This window comes from Chiloscyllium punctatum, chromosome 49 (assembly GCF_047496795.1).
Source record: "Chiloscyllium punctatum isolate Juve2018m chromosome 49, sChiPun1.3, whole genome shotgun sequence".
Lineage (NCBI taxonomy): Eukaryota > Metazoa > Chordata > Chondrichthyes > Orectolobiformes > Hemiscylliidae > Chiloscyllium > Chiloscyllium punctatum.
Genome location: NC_092787.1, coordinates 25,186,477 through 25,205,895, shown reverse-complemented (window position 1 = coordinate 25,205,895; position 19,419 = coordinate 25,186,477). Strand labels below are relative to the sequence as shown.

Here is a 19,419-nt window from a genome sequence, read left to right as displayed (position 1 = left end):
GAATGTAAGGAGCTTTGGTCTGCAGCTGCTTGGAATTATAGGTGCACTGGCGTGAATGACAATAACAAGGTGTTGAAATAAATCAGCTCTCCTTTCCTCAGAATTGACCCACTTTGTTTTAATGCCTTGCTGAATGAGAGTTAAAATCAGTTTAAAGAAACAAATAAAACAAACACAAAAGATGACAATCCAGGATAAGATACATTACACTGGAGCGTTAAATCTGAAAAACAACTGAATTGTACGCCACCCCTAAAACAGGATTGAGTTACTATGACAAAATGGAACAAAAGACAAAGATGTTTGCCGACAAATCATTGACAAGGTCCCTGCAACAGAAAAAGCCACCAGGAATTCTCTGAAGTTTTCTGTTACTGTCAGTTCTTTACATTTGCTTCACCTGAAAGACTGGGTCATAGGGCATTTCTTTGCATCTTGTTCCAGTCCCTAATTTTAAAAAAAAACTTCAATCCTTTATCCTCGGCCTAGCTAGTTATTACTGCTAGAATCAAATTCACATTTGTCAAACTGCAAATGCACTGGATAAAAGAGACTAAAAAAAAACAGATATTTTCTGAAGAGACACTACGTGTAGAGAAGGCTGAAGGGAACACCTGATTAAGGCTTACAAGATTAGGAAGGGAATAGATAGTCATTAGGAATGAACAATTCCCCTTCGTAATTACTAAGGAGCACAGTTTTAGGGTAAGGGGAAAGCAGTCTAGAGGAGGTTTAAGAAGAATCTTTTCACGTAGAGGGCAGTGGGTATCTGTAAGGGTGGTGGAGGAAGGAACTATCACAGCATTTAAGAAGTCTTTAGATGATCACTTGGTATCCCACAGCATACAAGGCTATGGGGCCAAGAACGGGGAAATAAGATTAGGTTAGATAGGTGCTTGTTGACTGGGCCAGACACAATAGGCTGGAGGGTGTCTTTCTGTATTGTAAAACTCTTTGTCCATAAGTTGCCTTGACTGCATTACAGGAAAAATCAATTCATCTAATCTTAAAACAAAGCAGCAACTAGAAAATGGGATTGAAGGGTTGTGTGGAAGTATTTATTCAGCTTCTAATCACATACAGCTTTGTTTCTCTGAAATTCCAGCCTTATCCTCCTGTGAGCTCTGCATCCTGCCTTGGTAGCCTCATGTCTCCTTATTCTAAAATCTTCTCATCTACACCATCCAGTTTTACTGTCCGAGAATTCTTCTCCGTCTTTTTAAGATAATTTACTATTCCACCGAGGCCAGCTGTGTAGTATGTGCTGAACACAAGGCTGGAGCAAGAAAATTAGCCAAACAATAATGAAACCCACATTCCTGTCATTAGATCAGTACTGTATTACTCAGCAGTTTACAGACAGCATTATCCTGAATGTTTAAGACTGCAACTCTGAGCCTACAGGCTCCCCAGAAGATGGCAGAGACACAGGAAGAAGCAAAGGAAATACTTACCTGACACTTTTGAATGCTGACTGGCATAGCTGGAATTCCGAGAATGACCAGTTTGAAATACTTCATCTGGGCTGGACGGGGTCTGATCGGCATCTTCAGTCAGTCCTAACAGAAACAGTGCAAACACAGGAGATACTGCAAGCAGTTCTTGACCTTCTTATAACGTGGTTAATTCAAGATTCACTCAGGACAATGGCAAACTGGAACACAATGGTGCAAAGAGACTGAGGTGGAGGTAGAAAATGTCCCACCCTGAAACTTGCAGAAACCTCTCTCTGCTCAGCTAATCAAGCACTTTGGGGGCTCTGGGTCCAGCCTATTCCACCTGCCTGAGGACAGGAGCTTCTGCTGTGGAATAACGAATGGGTGGGAGAAAAGCCATATTTTTGTTTTTAAAGGCAAATATAAGCCATTACAACAGGAATGAGACTCCCTCCCCCCAGCACCATCCAATATATTACATTCAATAACATTCTAATCTTAAAATATTGTCTCAGTGTGTGCACTGATCACTTGGCCTTTTAAACAAAAACATATATCCTAGCAAACTTGCCACGGCATCGCTGGTGGTATGGTGGATGATGACTGGCAAAGAGTGAGAGGTGGAAGGAAGAGGAATGTCTTGAAACAGTCTGCTATTATGAACTGGAATGCAGTGCCTGAAAGGATAGTGGAATCTGATTCAATAACAATTTTCAAAAGGGAATGTGATAAATACTTGAACCTAAGAAAACTGCAGAGCTATGATGAAGGAGCAATGGAGTGCAACTAATTGAATAGCTCTTTCACAGGGACTACAGTAGCTGAATGGCTGTCATGTTTTGCAATTCTTGATGATCTATTGTCTATCTTAATGGTAGCTTCATACAATGAAACACACAAATCATGCTGCTAATATGCAGTTGGGTATAACTAGCCTGCCCCCTCAGAGGACACCAAACACAAATACTGTAAATAGCTATATCCTAACATCAATTGATGGGGTAATATTTTCTCATTTTAATTGTAAAGTTTACATTCCTGACTCTAATGCTGAGGAGCCAGCAATTGACTGCAGTGAGTGAGATGGGTCTGATCCACACAAGCAGTAGCGGAGGCCTGCTCAGGTTACTAAGGACAGTATAAAAACCAACAGAAGGAAATGAGTTTACTTGCTTGAAACACAAGGTTTGCTCAGATAATGAGGAATAAGTGAATGATAAACAGTAGTGTCTGCCCTGTTTAACCAAGTCACATTAATGGGTCTGTTGCATTAGATCATCCTTAACCTTTTCAGGAAATGTAATGACTCTGAGGAAAGCTGTGCTGTTAGAATCATGGAATGGAATCATTGGATCCCTACAGTGTGGAAACAGGCCCTTCGGCCCAACAAAACCACACCAACCCTCCAAAGACTACTCCATCCAGACGCATTCTCCTACTATTCCACATTTACCCCAGACTAATGCACCTAACCTACACATCTTTGGATTGTAGGAGGAAACCAGAGCACCCAGAGGAAACCAACACAGACAGGGGGAGAATGTGCAGACTCCACACACGCACACACACAGTCTCCCAAGGGTGGAATCAGACCTGGGAGCTGGCGCTGAGAGGGAACAGTACAGAGCCACCGTGTCACCCCAACCCTGAGCCACTGTGCCATTAGTTGTAGATTGGTCAAAATGACTATAATAGCAGCTGCATTTCATAATTTATATTTATATAATCATTAAAACAGCCCAAGGCACTTCACAGGAGCACTGGAAAACAAATCCAGCATCTTAAGCATTCAAAGCACAGAGATGTTAGGTTAAATGATAAAAAGCTTGTTCAAGGAGGTAGATTTTAATGAGTATTATAAATGTGGAAGAGATGTGGAAGGGAATTCCAGAGATTATCCAGATATCATAGAATCCCTACATGGTGGAAGCTGGAAGCACGGCCATTCTGTGTCCACACCGACTCTCCAAAGAGCATCCCACCCACCCAAATATGGGTCAGTGAGCACAGTGTAAGCAGAGAATGAGACTTCCTGCAAGTTAAGACAAGGAAAGTAGTGTCAGTAACATCAATGTGGAGGGTACAAAGTGAGAGGCCAGCTGCAAGTGCATAGGAATAGTGAGGTCTAGAGCAATGAAGGCAAGAACAAGGGTTAACATTCATTTACTTAAAACTCATAATATCATGTGAGAAACCGATATTACTCAGGTCATAGAGATAGAAAACAATGTGGCCTTGGCTACAACTGGAATAACATGTACCTGAACTGAGTGGAGGCCGAGGTTTTGGCTGCCTCACTGAATGCAAGCCCCCGGAGGCAACAGTATTGTCTATGGTCCCATCTCCCTTACAGTCCAGCTGTAAGGAGCTGTCTTGGCCTGGTATTGAAATAGACTTGGCAGTACACGCAGGCCTGTGGAAACCAACACAAGGAATTAGTTGCAATATTTTTGAAATTCCACACTTTCAGTTAAAATACTTTGACTGGCAATACAATTTTTATAGCTTATGCCTGGAACTACAAACTTTATTTCAGTTCATCTCTCAGCTGGGCTGATAAAGAGATTGCATTAATCTGCAGGGCAATCTCTTCAATTGAAACCATATCAAAATACCAGAAGGGTCCATAAACCTACGTCCCTCTGATGAGAAACAATATTTCTAAAGGAAATCTTCAATTGTTCAGCTGAGCAAAAAAAAAGACAAGTTGATGGTTTGTAAGTTTCTGGCAGTCTGTAGAATATTAGCCAGTGCAGTCTAAGCAATGGTCACTGAAAACAAGTTAATTTCAAGGGTATTGCAGAGTTTCCATGTTAAGATAAAAAGGATATAAATAAATTCAAACATTTATTGTCATGAGTTTGATCACTCATCTTAGATTAGGCAGTGGTGTGGCTTAAAGAACAGAGTCAATGTCCTTGGCCAGAGGTACCATGGGTGGGGCAATAGGGGAGCAAGGAGTTGGAGGAAGTCAGGCAGACTGCTGTTTAGTGATGTAGTAACTAGTGATGTGCTGAAGTACTACTGGGCTTAGTTGCCATGAACACCCACAAGCACATAGCCTGCTGAGACCTTGGGCTTCAGCAGAGAATAACTTGTCAAAGAGTGGGCTATTAGCACCTGTGTAACACCAGTTTGCTACAATACCTTCAGGAGGGAAAGTGCTGAAAATAAATCACTAGAAAAAAACTTTGTAAAATTCTCAGAACAAACTCCCAGTTAACGATCTAAAAGTACCTCCAGGAATCAGAACAGCACTTTTATCATCACTGCAAGCATGCAGAAGGATGTGTGCAGGAAGTAAACATTGGTGTCAATAGATGTCTGAAAACTTGCTGGGGTGAGGCAAACAGCTTGACCACTAATCTCTGAGCTCGAGGCTGGGAGTATTCCTTGCTGCCTCAGAATGGCAACGTGCCCATCAGCATTGTCGTTTAAGATACCCTTTATCTTCAGTAAATGTCAAAAGGAAATCTTCCCTACACCATGGACAAAATCCATTTCAGCTTCCCTTCAGTGAAGGACACAACATTTTCCCGTCCCAAACAAAGGGGGAGAGGGGAGAGAGAAGAATTGGAGGTGGGGGAGGGGAGCAAGAGCGAGGTGAGTATCTAAATGCAAGCCTCCAGAATTGCAGTCAATGTCTCTGGATGACCATTGTCAGAGGTAGCAGTGAAGTGGGAATGTCACAGGGCTCATACTCCCAAACCTTAGGATAATCGTCTATGAAATTATTTTGAATCCCACTATAATAGATGGTAAAATTAGAATGTAACAAAAAACAAAAGTGTGGAATAAAAATGGTGATTATTCAGTGATCACCAACTGTTGTAGAAACCCATCTGATTCAGTAATGTCCTTTAAAAGGAAAGGAATTCACTGTCCTGGTCTGGTCGGTCATCCCAGCTAAACATGCATCCCATGAATACATTTTAAAAATTACTGTTACTGTACCCTGTTAAAACTGACTGTCTTTTTTCATTTGTCTCAATCACAAAGCTGTGCACAGAATCAGTAGTTACAGGACACGCCATGACCATTCAGCCCATCATGTCTATGCTGGCTGACTGGAAGATTAAGGAGAAAATGAGGACTGAAGAAGGGCTCATGCCCGAAACATCTCAATTCTCTCCCTCTTCCCATAGCTTTGCAAGTTCTCTCTTCAGATAACTGAACAACTCTCTTTTGAAGATGTTGATTGAGTTGCACATCCAGCATGTTTGTAGGCAGAATAAGGGAAAGAGTCTTACCTGACCTTAGGACTGCTCTCTCATTACAGATAAAGACAATGGTGGTGGCTAAACCAGAGGGTCACTACTCTTTGGGTGAGGAGAGAGGTTGAGGAGGACAGTCCTTCATGGTAACCTTAGCTGGTGTGGAATTGAACCCACACTGGTGGCATCACTCTGCATTGCAAACCAACTATCTAGCCAACTGAACTAACTACATAAAGAAAGAACCGTTTTCATCTTGACTATAGACATTCAAAGCTCACAATAACTTTGTTAATTATCAAGCAACTGCTGTTAGGCAGAGTACTCCAGACCCTAATCACATACTGTGTACATTTTTAATGTTGTCATTGCTGATCACCTTAAAATCAGTGTCCTCTAGCTCTTGACTTTTATGCCAACCTGTGCAGTTTCACCCTATCCAATCTGGCCAGATGTTTTGTGATTTTGAATACCTCTCAGATCTTGGTATGGAATATGACCCAGACAGCCAAGAGCACTAGAGGGCAGCAGACACACACACAGGCACTTGGTACTCTGAAACAAAATGGAGATTCTCTAACTGGGATTGTAAAGCAAGATTGGTTCGTGACTACAAAGGCAACACTGATAGGTAGCAAGTTAGCTTCAGTTCTGAATGTACTGTGGAGCTAATAAAAATTCAAAACATTCATGATGCGAAGAGTAATTTTGGAGAGCCAAGAGCACAGACTAGAACCTGCTGAAAAGTCTGCCTTTGACACAGATAGAGGATTACTGACAATATTTCCCCTTGACTGTGCTGTGTCCAATCATTAATACAATCCTGAACTGTTGCCAGCTTTGCCTCAGTGGCAGCACTCAATCCTTTAGATCAGTGACTCCTGAGTGTAAGTATCATTTCAACGATTCAAACACCCAATCGCCTGGATTACCTAGAATTTAAATCAGCAGCAAGCACAAGTTCGTTGTGATCTAAATAGATCCTGGAAGTCAAGGTTTAATTGTTCAGTTACGTATTGATTATGGAAAAAAAAATGGAGATTGTTATGCAGTAACAGGCCCAGGTGGTGTGTATGGATCGCTGGTGAATGCAGACACGAATTAGGCTGGTGTTGACTCAAACAAACGCGGTCCGTGGTCAATCTCTGTCCGAGACCATTCTCAGTAATTGCCACATAGATGTGCCCAAATGTGGTGTCAACACTCATGGAAACTGAAGTAACACCAAAAGTCTGCAACAGAATGTAACTCAGCAACTCTGTCTCCAAGTTCCGTTTTCTCCTCTCCTGAAGGTCATTATTTGATAAGAGTTCCTTGGACCTGTCAGATCTCTCAATCATTTGTCCAAAAATTCCTTAACTTATACTGAGACTTGCATTGGCCACCCGTGACCCTGTCCTCATCCAACAGCCTCACAGTAGGGAGACTGTGGCAGGATGCTGACCAGCCAGAGCCCAGACCAGCACGCTGCATTTAGTAAATGTCCTGCGGGTGTTGGAAGTTAAATTCAATGAATACTTCATGGAGTTAAAAACTTGCCTCAGTAATGAAAAGCATGGGACAATCATTGATGGTCATATACATGTGACTGCAGATCCGTTAATACTCATGATCCTTAACTGCCCCCTGAAATGTCACAGCAGGTTACTTGGTTAAGGAACAAGTGTGGATGGGTAACAAACACGGTCCTTGCTAGCAACGCACAGATCCCATGAAAGCAGAAAGAACCACCCATCAAAGCCAGTATGTTACCCTCTGCAGGTTTCAATTCCACACTGTATCATGTCACTGCTAACCAGCAGGAGGCGCAAACAATATGGTTATATATAAAATCACACTGCTCAACCAAGCGGCAAGAAAATCAATCAATCAATCAAGGTTTCACATGATACCTGAGGTGCTCTTCATCACTTGCCACCGAGTTTAGATTTGAGAATGTTCAATTTTTAAAAAGAAATTTTGGCATCCATTTCAAGTCTCTGTTGTGATATGATATGAGGTCAACCTCCAAGTGTCCCATAATTACTGCTCTTTCCAGCAAGAGCGCTCTTCCTGCAGTTACTGACAGCTTCCTTTTGGGGTTTCTTCAATCTTTTTGCAATACTCCGCTTGTTGTTCAATGCTTACAAGCTGGATTTTCTTCAGTTTGTCACACAGAGTCAAAAGAATAGTCTTAAGTCATTCTTCAGCAATGTAGCCTTGGCACCATTTTGCATTATGCCTGGTTCTGATTGCTGCTACAGTTAGTACATAAATAAAGGACCTTTTTCATTTTTACTATAGATATTCAAAGCTCACAATAATTCTGTTAATTAAGAAGCCACTGCACTCATCCTCACATGGACACCCCATCTCATAACTTAATTGACTGAGTAAATGAGGTGCTTTCAGAGTTCCTTTGGACACAAGGAAGGGGGAGAAGGGAAGAGAAAGGTGTGAAGGAAGCATCAGTCTGTTAGCAACTTCTCACAATCAATCAATCAGTTACACTGATGTCCAGACAGCAAGGGGTAACATCCTAACATGCACTCTGTCAGAGGCAGCATACCAAGCTCCAAGAAGTGAAGCAGAATTTTTACAAGAGAGAGTACACTCTTCAATGGTTTAGAAGAGTGACTCTGTAGTTCAGTTTAATACTGAGCCAATCACAGCAGCATTATCCAGGATTTCTATCTGCGCTGGATCAAAACATAACAACCAGAGGCAAGAGAGAAGACCACCAATTCCAACGCCCATTCTAACAAAACTGGCCATTTAATCAAGATCTTGTTTGCCAATGAAATTGTTGCATTAATTTCACAAGGGGAAAAATAATAAAAGACTAATGTTTTAAGTGCTGATAGCTGATGGATTTTCATGCATTGCATGGTGCGATTTGTAAAGGTCTCCCTTGTATTACTGTACAAATCAACAGAGTTAATGCACATCCATCACATATTCAAAGCTGAGATTGATTTTTCATCAGTAAGAGAATCAAGGGTTATGGGGAAAAGGCATGAAAGTGGAGTTGAGGATTATCAGATCAGACATGATCCCATTCAATGGCAGAGTAGACACTGAGTTGAATAGATTATTCAGCTCCTAAGCCTAAAAAAAACCAAGGAGGAAAAGTCCCAGTTTCGGAGAGGGCAGGGAGATAATATATAACTACAACCTAACAAAGAGGAGAAAATAAGGAAATTATGGGGATATTTGGGAGGAAAGATTCATGAACCTCAAAATGCTAACTGCATTAGGCACCAGCCCCCTTCACAGACTTCAGTTCAATGTTCTTTGCAAATTGATTTTCCAAGAACTGATAGAAGACTTCAACATGTTTCAACTGGAACACCAGATCTTTAAAGTCTACGGAACATTAAATGAGGATTTAGATTAACAATATACTCAATTCTTATGCAAATATAGCCACAGAATTGAATCTGTTCTTCACAACTTCAATTTTTCAATAACTGAAGGGATTATATTAATAAACAGAGTTATAATTGCGAAGATTAAAGCTACTATATGTGCACAGTGCAGCAATAAATCATTCTGTTGATCCTACTCTGCTGCATTTTGCTAATATCACTATGCCAACAAGACAAATACTGAAGTGTATTTTTAGTAGTTAGTTCATTATCTAGACAAGTGATGTGCATGTATTCATCTGAAAAATGTCACAGAACAGCATCAGCTGGATGTCAACCAATCTTTGTTCAATTTGTTGAGTATGCATTTTAAGAGAAAGGGAGAGTATGTGCGTAGTGCCAGAGGTTAATCCATCACACCAATAGATTTTTTGTCTCTGTACAAACCTCACTGGCAAGACTGCATCAAGAAAATGTTTACTAGCCTATTTGATTGCTGTTTCTCTCCAAAGTGAGAGTATGGAACCATCCTTCACCATCAGTACAACCTCGGTTTTAGAAAAAGATTGTGTGATAATTCCATCAAATAAATGTCTTTGTGAAGAGTATAAATCAACATAAAACTATCCTGAAAACAAAACAATGCTGGCAATCACAGTGGGGTTAGGCAGCATCCATGGATGCACCAACACAAAACTATAGTTAGGAAGCCTTTCAAATAGAGAGAGCAATTTGTTTTGTTCATTCATGAGATCTGAATGTTGCTGTTATCTGTAATTGCTCTTAAGGTGGTGGTGGTGAACATTCTTGACAATAAAGTGGTTCCCCAGACCATTTCAGAGGACTGTTAAGAATCCTGAAACTTTTAAAAGTCAGCCTCCCATGTCATCAGCTCAATGCTTCTTATAATATTGAGTCAATCGGGGTATTTTACTCAACTTGATTACTATACTTAATATCCCTTAAAAAAAGGGGAAATGGAGATTAAGAATTGAGACTTAAGCTTCATTAGAAATTATGACACCAGAGGATCTCTACACATTGCATTGAAAGCAATGTACAGCATCGCTGCACTTACTGTTTAATTTTGGAGAGCAACTAACCCACACAGGAAGTTTCCCAGGTAGAAGAGTTTCAAGTTAATTAGCAAGATCCCACAGATTGTGAAGCACACTGTATTCTGATAGGAGAACTATTCTGAACCTCTGCCCACACAATGAAATCCAGTAAGAACGGGTTATACCAGCTGTTGATCTATTGCAGACACAATCAACCTTGAAGAAGATCTGTCCCAATCTACCATTTCAGAAAGCAACAAAGTGGTGAGATTTTAAAAAATCCAACGTATAACTCAGTGGTACAGCCACTAAGATTAATGCAGATTAGTCCCTCTTTGTAAACACTTTCAGAGACTTCAAAAAAATTCCATCTGCCCTTCTTGATATAGTAAGCAACTGTTCCATGCAAAAACTTGAAAAAAAAATCTGACTTTTAGATTAGATTAGATTAGATTACCGACAGTGTGGAAACAGGCCCTTCGGCCCAACAGGTCCACACCGACCATCCGAAGAGCAATCCATTTAATGTGTGGAGATTCACAATTGAATCTCGTAATGAAGTTAAGTTCGATATGGATCCCAGAAGAAACTGGCATTTTTATTCTGGAAAACTCAACGCTGAAAAGGTTTCTCATTGGATAAAACAAACAAAGTCACTTTACCGTTTCAATTGCTGAGCAATTAATACAAATTGGATCTATTTTATTATATATGGATAAAATTATTGTTTTGTCCTGACCAAACAAATGTGAACAGCTTTAAACATTTCAATAAAATTGTTTTAAAACTTTCAGTATCATTTTACCACCTTTTCACAGTTATCAGCCTACCGATCATCACTAAATGCTGTCTAAGGATAATATTTAAGCAATTTGACCATTCTAGTTGTTTTTATGTGGAGGGAATAGACAGAGAATGAGATATATTGTCATACTCAAATGACTGCTTCACTGAATACATTTGGGGTTTTGCTTGAGCACCCTGCAAAAGTTTCAGTGAAGGGAAGGAAACAATTTTTTTCGAACAGCCCTGCCTCTCTCAAACTACGCTATTAACAACTTTAAAACAAAATCTGTATCTGAGGGTTGACAGTCAGACTTCAATCTGGGTCACTGCTACACCAAAACGTAAAGGAGTAAATACCCCTCTGCTGCATTGATTCTGGTTTTTCCTGTGTTCAGACAGAGATGGGAGATGTAAGGCAGCCTCAGAGTGACTTCTTGCCACAGGCGGTTTCATTTGACTGAAACAGGCTGCTGGTAACTGTGGTGTCAATATCTGATCTTTAAGGTGACAGTAAATGCAAAATGAAGGAACTGATGTTTGGAGCTCAATCTTCCTGGTGCATTGCTCTGCTGCTGACCCAGAACCAACATCTATGTGACTCAAGAAAATGTGAAGCAGCCAAAATCTCAACATAAAAAACTTGGAGCTAGAGCAGTCAGTTACTTTGTAAAACAGGAAAAAAAAATATGTCACAGGGGGTTGGGAGGGGAGCATAACATCCTTTACATTATATCAGCATCTAGAAAAAACAAGTCAGATGATTGATTCTTTTGCTGTGGGCTCAGCAAATTGCTGAATTCATGCTCAAAACTTATATGGTTGCTGTTGAAACACTTACGTTTTGAAACAAGGATCTCCTGACAACAGTTGCATGCCTATGGTGACCTGTGAAGAGAATCAGTTTGAAAGAATAACTAAATAAGACCTTTACTAAGAAAATTAATTTTTGCTTTTGAAGTAGCCATGAGAATGGGAGATATAGCTGTTAAACAAAATTAAATAATAGATAATGGTGAGATTAAAGGTACTGATTTTGTCCTGCAATCAGAGAATCTCAAACCAAAAGGTTATAAGTCAGCTAAATTCCAGTACAAAATTGCAAAGCTGTAACTACTGCAAATCCCTTCCCTTCCAATTATATTTGATAATATCTTTGCAAGTTTGAAAACATGTTGCTTGTATTCTATTGGTGGCATGCAGATCTGTAGTTGACAATAGAGTAGTACTTTTTCAGTGGGTCTACGAAACCCAATCCACACAACAATCTGTCTGCTAGCAAATCTGAGAAGGTAACAAGCAGGGCAGGTATCGAGAAACCAGGAGATGAAATATGTTGAGTTCCAAAGGCATTTGATAAGGCCTCATTTGCATACGGCTACTCAATAAATGCCTCAAAAGGGATATATAGGTGGGTTAAACGAGCAGGCAAAAACTTAGCAAACTGAATATAACGTTGGCAAATTTTTGGTTATGCACTTTGGTATGAAGACGAAAACTAATATTATTTAAATGGAGAAAGACTGTGGCAAGTTGCAGCACAGAGGGATTTGGAGGTCGTCATGCATGCATCATCAAAAAATTAGCATCCACGTTTAGGAGGTAATAAGGCAGGCAAATGGACTGCTGATCTTTATTTCAAAGGGAATGACATGAAAATAGCACAAGATACTAGTCAGACCACTAAGGGAATGCGTGAACCATTTTGATTCAATAATCTGAAGAAAGATGTATTGCAATTGAAAGCAGTCCAGTGAAATTTCACTGGGTGGATTCCAGAAATGGAGGGATTTTCTGATGAGACGAGGTCGAGTGGGTTAGGACTGTATTCATTGGAGTTTAGTTTTTTTCAAAAAAAAGAGGTGACCTTATTGAAACATACAAGTTTCTTAGGGAGCATAACAGGGTAGATGCTGAGAGGTTACTTCCCCTTGTGGGAGAGGCTAAGACCAAAGGGCACACAGCAAATGGCTGCCCCTATTTAAAGCAGAGATGAGGAGGAATCTCTTCTCCCAGAGGGTAGAGAATTTGTGGAATTCCTTATCGTAAAAAGGCTGTCAAGACTAGGATGCCATGATGTGGCAGTGCTGGTGCTGGACTGGGGCGGGACAAAGTTAAAAAACACAACACCAGGTTAGAGTCCAACAGGTTTATTTGGAAGCACTAGCGTTCAAAGCACTGCTCCTTCATTAGGTAACTAGTGGGACAGGATCTTAAGACACAGAATTGTATCAGTGGCATACAATTAAAACGATATATTGAACAAACTTAGATTGCTGTTAAATCTTTCATCTTTTAGAATGGGTTGCAGCCTTCAGTTCATTAATATGCAAATCCCAGAACTACTTTTAAGTCGCATTCTCGAGATAACTTAAGGTTTATTCTCTGACCTCACACATTTAGTACATTGTCTGAGCTTCGATGCCACTTTTTTTTTAATATAAAACCTTAAGTTAGCTCAAGAATGTGACTTAAAAGTAGTTCTGGGATTTACATATTAATGAACCAAAACCTGTAACCCATTCTAAAAGATGAAAAATTTAACAGTAATCTAGGATTGTTCAATATATTGTTTTAATTGCATGATACTGTGATCTTTTGCTATAAATTTTATGCCTTATGATCATGCCTCACTAGTTATCTGATGAAGGAGCAGCACTCTGAAAACTAGTGCTTCCAAATAAACTTGTTGGACTCTAACTTATAGTGTTGTGTGATTGTTAACTAAGCCTGGGATGAACATTTTTAATCTGTAAGAGAATCAAAGATTATTGGAATAAGACAGGAAAGTGGAGTAAAGGATTATCAGATCAGCCATGATGAGACGAGGTTCAATGAGCCGAATGGCTTACTTCTGCTCCTGTATCCTATGGTCCAAGTCTTTTCTTCAGAAGAAATAAATGTTACATGCTTCCAAAGCTGCAGGCCCTGTGACTTGGTCAGCAGTCTCAGGAACACACGGTGTGGTGGCTCAGTGGTTAGCACTGCTGCCTCACAGCACCAGGATCCTGGATTCGATTCCCGACTGTCTGTGTGGAGTTTGCACGTTCTCCCTGTGTCTGCGTGGGTTTCCTCCAGGTGCTCCGGTTTCCTCCCACAGTTCAAAGATGTGCAGGTCAGGTGAATTGGCCATGCTAAATTGTCCATAGTGTTAGATGAGTTAGTCAGAGGTAAATATAGGGTAGGGGAATGGGTTTGGGTGGGTTTCTCTTCGGAGGGGCGGTGTGGAGTTGTTGGGCCGAAGGGCCTATTTCCACACTATCGAGAATCGAATCTAATGTTAAAAAAAACCTACTGCCCATAAACTAGACAGAAGACCCATTGGTATCCTCTTAATTAAATCACTTCCTTATGGGAGGACTCCTGGATATTTTAGTTTGGGTCAGAACTCGGAAGTGATCCTGACTGATGCTCATATTCCAGTAAGGGATGCTTCCTTTTATGGCCTCTCTATACTCATATATTGCCAGATTTGCTGAGTTATGCCCATTTTCTTTAATTATTTATTTCTTTTTATTCCTTTTATTAATGAAACCAGTGACCTATTCATGCTGTTGAAAAGAGGTATAACGACCAGACACTAGAAGAATTATCTTTTTCTTTTTTTAATAATAATGAGTTAGGGATTTTTTTTAAAAAAACAAAATTTGACCTGCATACTCACAGAAGCTGCAATGATCTTAGTTCAGCTTTGTTATTTATAAAAATTACATTTTACACCTCAGTATCCCCTCTCTCCCCAACAGTACCTTCAGGATAGAGTTGTCCTGTCGTGTATTCTTTGTGTCATAACCCTCCAATAAACAGCAGCGTGCAGTGGAGCCTGAACCTGCAAACTCCGCTAGGTTGAGGTCAGCAAATCCGAGCTAGTAATTGGGGGGGAGAAACAAAACAAATTACAAGAGAATTCTGGTCAGTGGTGGTGGAGAAAAAAAGAGCAACAGAGTTCGATGAGATTCATTTGACACATCCTCACACTAATATACTAGTTCATTAAATCTTAGAACAGAACAGTTCAGCACAGAACAGTTCAGCACAGTACAGGTCCTTCGGCTCTCGATGTTGTGCCGGCCTTTTATCCTACTAAGATCAGACTAACCTACATACCCTACATTGTACTATCTTCGATGTGCCTATCCAAGAGTTGCTTAAATGTCCCTAATGCATCTGACTTTACCACCACTGGCAGCACATTCCACGCACCCACCACACTGTGTAAAAAACCTACCTCTGATATCTCCCCTCAACCTTCCTCCAATTACCTTACAATTATGCCCCCTTGTGATAGACATTTCCACCATGGGAAAAAGTCTTTGGCTGTCCACTCTATGCTTCTCAATATCATGTACACCTCTATCACGTCACCTCTCATCCTTCTTCGCTCCAATGAGAAAAGCTCTGGCTCCCTCAACCTCTCTTCATAACGCATGCCCTCCAGTCCAGCCAGCATCCTGGTAAATCTCCTCTGCACCCTCTCTAAAGCTTCCACATCTTGGCTATAATGAGACGACCAGAACTGAACACAACATTCCAAGTGTGGTCTAACCTGGACTCTATAGAGCTGCAGCATAACCTTGCAGCTCAAACTCATTCCCCTAATGAAAGCCAGAACATCTTAAGCCTTCTTAACAACCCTATCAACTTGGATGGCAAATTGCTGGATCTGTGGACATGGACCCCAAGATCCCTCTGTTGCCCTGAAGTCTGCATTCAAATTCACCCTTCCAAAGTGAAAGACTTCACACTTTTCCTGGTCGAACTCCATCTGCCACTTATCAGCCCCGTTCTGCATCTTATCAGTGTCCCATTGCAACCTACAACAGCCCTCCACACTATCCACAACTACAGCAACCTTTGTGTCATCGACAAACGTACTAAACCACCTTTCCTTTCCTTGTCCAAGTCATTTATAAAAATCACAAAGAGCAGAGGTCCCAGAACCGACCCCTGCGGAACACCACTGATCACCGAGCTGAATACTGTCGAGCTACCATCACCCTTTGTCTTCTATGGGCCAGCCAAATCTTCTAAATCTTCTAAAATATCCCATTGGATTAGCATCACTCAGCCTTAAATTTATCAAAAATAAATAACTCTAGAGAAAGACACACGTGCTATCTTTATGTTGAAGTTTACATCTGTAATCAAATTTTTAGTTTTATTATTAGATAGCTAATAAGATTTGGAAAAACAATTGTAACTGAACTTTATGATTGCGTCCCCAGGCCTCAGAATAAAAGGAAACTGCATCACCAAGGAAATCACACTGGCTAGACAGCGACAATTAAGCATGACTTTCCCAGAAAGTACGCTGAAACAATGCTTACGTGGCAGTGGCTACAAATCAAAACTAGAAACTACATTTTCAGGGACTGGTTAAGCATGACAACAGAGAAAGATGACCTCTAATCACTTCCAGCAGTTAAAACTTGTAAACTAAACAACACAATTGCCCTTCGGTGAAATGTAAAACTGCACATTTTAAAGCTGCACTCTAAGTTTTCCCAGAAAAACAACCACATCAAGCTGCAAGTTCCCTGAACTGAACCGTAAACAGTTTGGAACTATTCATGTTCAGGAAAGACATTCAACTTCCAGAAACTGCAGACAATCAGTTCAAACACGAATGTAAAAATGGAGATCAATTACAAACTTTGAAGTAGTGAGAGAAAGTGCAAGCTTACAACAAACGAGTGACTCCAGCTGCACACTGTCAGCATACATATGGAAAATGTCAGTTTTCAAATGTATACTGATCAGTCAGCTCTCTCACTCGCACCTCAATTCTTAGTGTCTACATGGTCACATTTCACAGCTGACATCCAGTCTTCCAGAGTGCTGGTACCTACTGAAATCATGTCCATTGCTTCCAGGGCAATTTGAATGTGCCCATTCATGTTTCAGTCCCCACCAGACAACCAGAACGGCCGTCTCCAAATTCACAAATGACATCCTAAATGACTGTGTCAAATGTAAACTAGCCTTCCTCATCATTTTCAAGCTGTCTGCAGCCTTTGACAAGGTTTTCTACTCCATCCCCCACAACATCTATCTATCAGTGTCCAGCAGGGTGTCATTGATCTCACTGGGTTCCACTCTCTCTTCAGTACAGCCAGAGAGTCATTTGCAAAGGTTTCTTTTCCTGCTCCAATGCTAATATCGCTGGTGTGCCCCAGGGCGTATATTTGGCCACCTCCTAGTTTTTACCCACATCCACTTATATGGCGTTGGTGTCTACATGTACACTGGCAGCTTGCAGCTCCACCTCACTACCACCTGCTTGGCTACTCCACTGTTGCTAAATTATCAAACTTCTTATCTGGGAAGAAACTTCCTCCGGGCAAATTCTGGGATGATAAACTACTGATTTCAAATCCCCTCCAGATTCCATCAATCATTGATTCCATCCCCACCTGTGGCAATAATCTGAGACCAAACGAGACTGTTTGCAACTTGGTGTCATACTTGACCCCAAGATAAGCTTTTGATCCAAGCTTTATGTCATCACTAAGACTATTATGACCTCCATAACATTGCCAGACTTTGTCTGTCTGAACAGCAGATGAACTGAAACATTTGTGCCTCTGATACCTCAAGATTTAACTGGTACAACACATTTGCAGCTAGCTTCTCGCATCCTACCCTCCCACGTGAGTTCATCCAAGCTCTGGCATCCACATCTTAACTTGCTCAGGTTCTGCCCATATGTGACCTTTGCTCAGTCACCTACAATAGCAGGAGCCAAGCAATATGCTTATAAAATTCTGATTCTTATTTTCAAATCTCTGCCACAACCCTGCCCCTCTTCCCTAGCTTTATAACCTCCTTCAGCCTGCTAAACTCCGAATGTTTCTACACACTAATTCAGGACTCTTGACCATTCCCACTTTTAACTACTGATGGCTAAGCCTTCAATTGCCTTGGCCCTAAACTCCGGAATTCCCTATGCTTTGCCATCTCTCTACTCCCTTCAAGACATTCCTTACAATTTGCCTGTTTGACTCAGTCATCTGCATGGACGCCTCATGTGGCTGTGTCCAATTTTATTTGATAACGCTCCTGTGGAACATCCTGGTAATACTTTAATATGATCCAGCACTTTGCAAATGCAAGTTGCTGCTGATTTCTGGCAAGATACATAGTTAGAGATACTCGGACATATCTACTGCCTAAGCACAATTTGCCCTGCTACATATTCCTGCCACAGCTTCATCGACATCCAAATTAAAGATGTACGATATTGTTTGCACGCATGAAAAAATTGTGAAACATGAGTATTATGGCTAAGGAGCTGTTCCAACAGCTCAAAGTCCAAAACAAACAGTAATACATTGAATTCATCCAGTGGATTTGAGCAACGCACAAATGAATAAATATTAGTGAAAAGATACCAAAATATTTTTAAAAATCTAAACATGAGTTTTCATAAAATATTTTGAAAAACTTCTGAACAAAACGTCAAAAGAAAGGTCACTGATGAAGGTGGCCTCCCACGGCCTTAGCCAATTAACGCAGTGACTGGTTCTGCTTGGCTGGCGTCTTGCCCTAAAGTAAATCAGCTACATTTTCCAGTAGGAAAGACTTTGTGCATTCACAAAGTTCACAATATAGCTTTGTATGCAGTCAGGATGTGTCAATCTTTTAAAGATGGAAATTATATTTTTCATATATCCATAAACACTTATTAAATTGACCTGCACAGTGCTGAATAACACAAGCAACTATGTGGGTCAAAGTAGGTCATTTTGAGTTAATAATTTTTATCTCACTGCTAATCATCTGTTCAATCGTCACTGTTTCGCCCCCACAAACTAAAATCACATTATAGAAAATTGCAGCAAGATAAAGAGGAATGTGATGCCACCAGAGATAGAGCTCCCTGCTGATCTCCCAGCTGTTAATCTGTTATTCTACAGACACATAAAATACATACATTTGCAAAAAGAATTGTTTATCAAACATTGTTTTCCCAAACAAGTTGCCCAGATTATTAGAATTTTACTAAGCACCTTCCACTGCTACCCTGTAGAAAGGACATTACAGTAAAACTCCAGAGTACTGGAAATATTAACAGAAAGTTTCCAAATTTTGCTATGTTTACAAATCTACATGACGAGACTTTCATTCAAAGGCCTTGATGTTCAAAAAGCACCAAAAATCAATATTTTTTCTCAATATAAACATATTCCTCTATAAATACTTGAACAGTAAAACAGCAAGTCAAAAAGAATTGCGATTCTAGCTCCTTATTGCTATGATACACAACAGGCAACTACTTGGTCTACACTATACATGCTGTTGCCATATTATTCTAAGTAATAGACACTTTTAAAAAAGTATCCACAAAGGAGATTCTGTTCTCATTACTTTTAAAAGACTCACCATCTGTAAAATGCCCTTAGGCAAGACATGCCAGTTAATGGGTTATCCCAGATATACAAGCAGGTGTTTGCCACCGAAGGAGTTTAATTGCATACTCTTGTTAACGATGCTGATTAAATTGACAAATTTAGACTATGCAACTCTGTTTAGGAGGAGGTCATTTCAGAATGAAACAAGAGCCTCATTGTTCTCGTCCCTT

At 40.4% G+C, this 19,419-nt stretch overlaps 1 protein-coding gene across 2 annotated transcripts in view; it reads right to left on the bottom strand.

Moving 5' to 3' along the window:
- LOC140469419 (early estrogen-induced gene 1 protein-like) overlaps positions 1 to 19,419 on the bottom strand; it is a 113,923-nt gene that overhangs the window by 18,356 nt on the left and 76,148 nt on the right. For both annotated transcript variants that reach the window (XM_072565921.1, XM_072565922.1), the window contains exons 4-7: positions 14,588 to 14,704; positions 11,680 to 11,726; positions 3,698 to 3,849; positions 1,455 to 1,559 (exon numbers count right to left, since the gene is read on the bottom strand). In XM_072565921.1, coding sequence (XP_072422022.1) covers positions 1,455 to 1,559; positions 3,698 to 3,849; positions 11,680 to 11,726; positions 14,588 to 14,704 — 421 coding nt within the window. The remainder of the gene's footprint in view (positions 1 to 1,454; positions 1,560 to 3,697; positions 3,850 to 11,679; positions 11,727 to 14,587; positions 14,705 to 19,419) is intronic.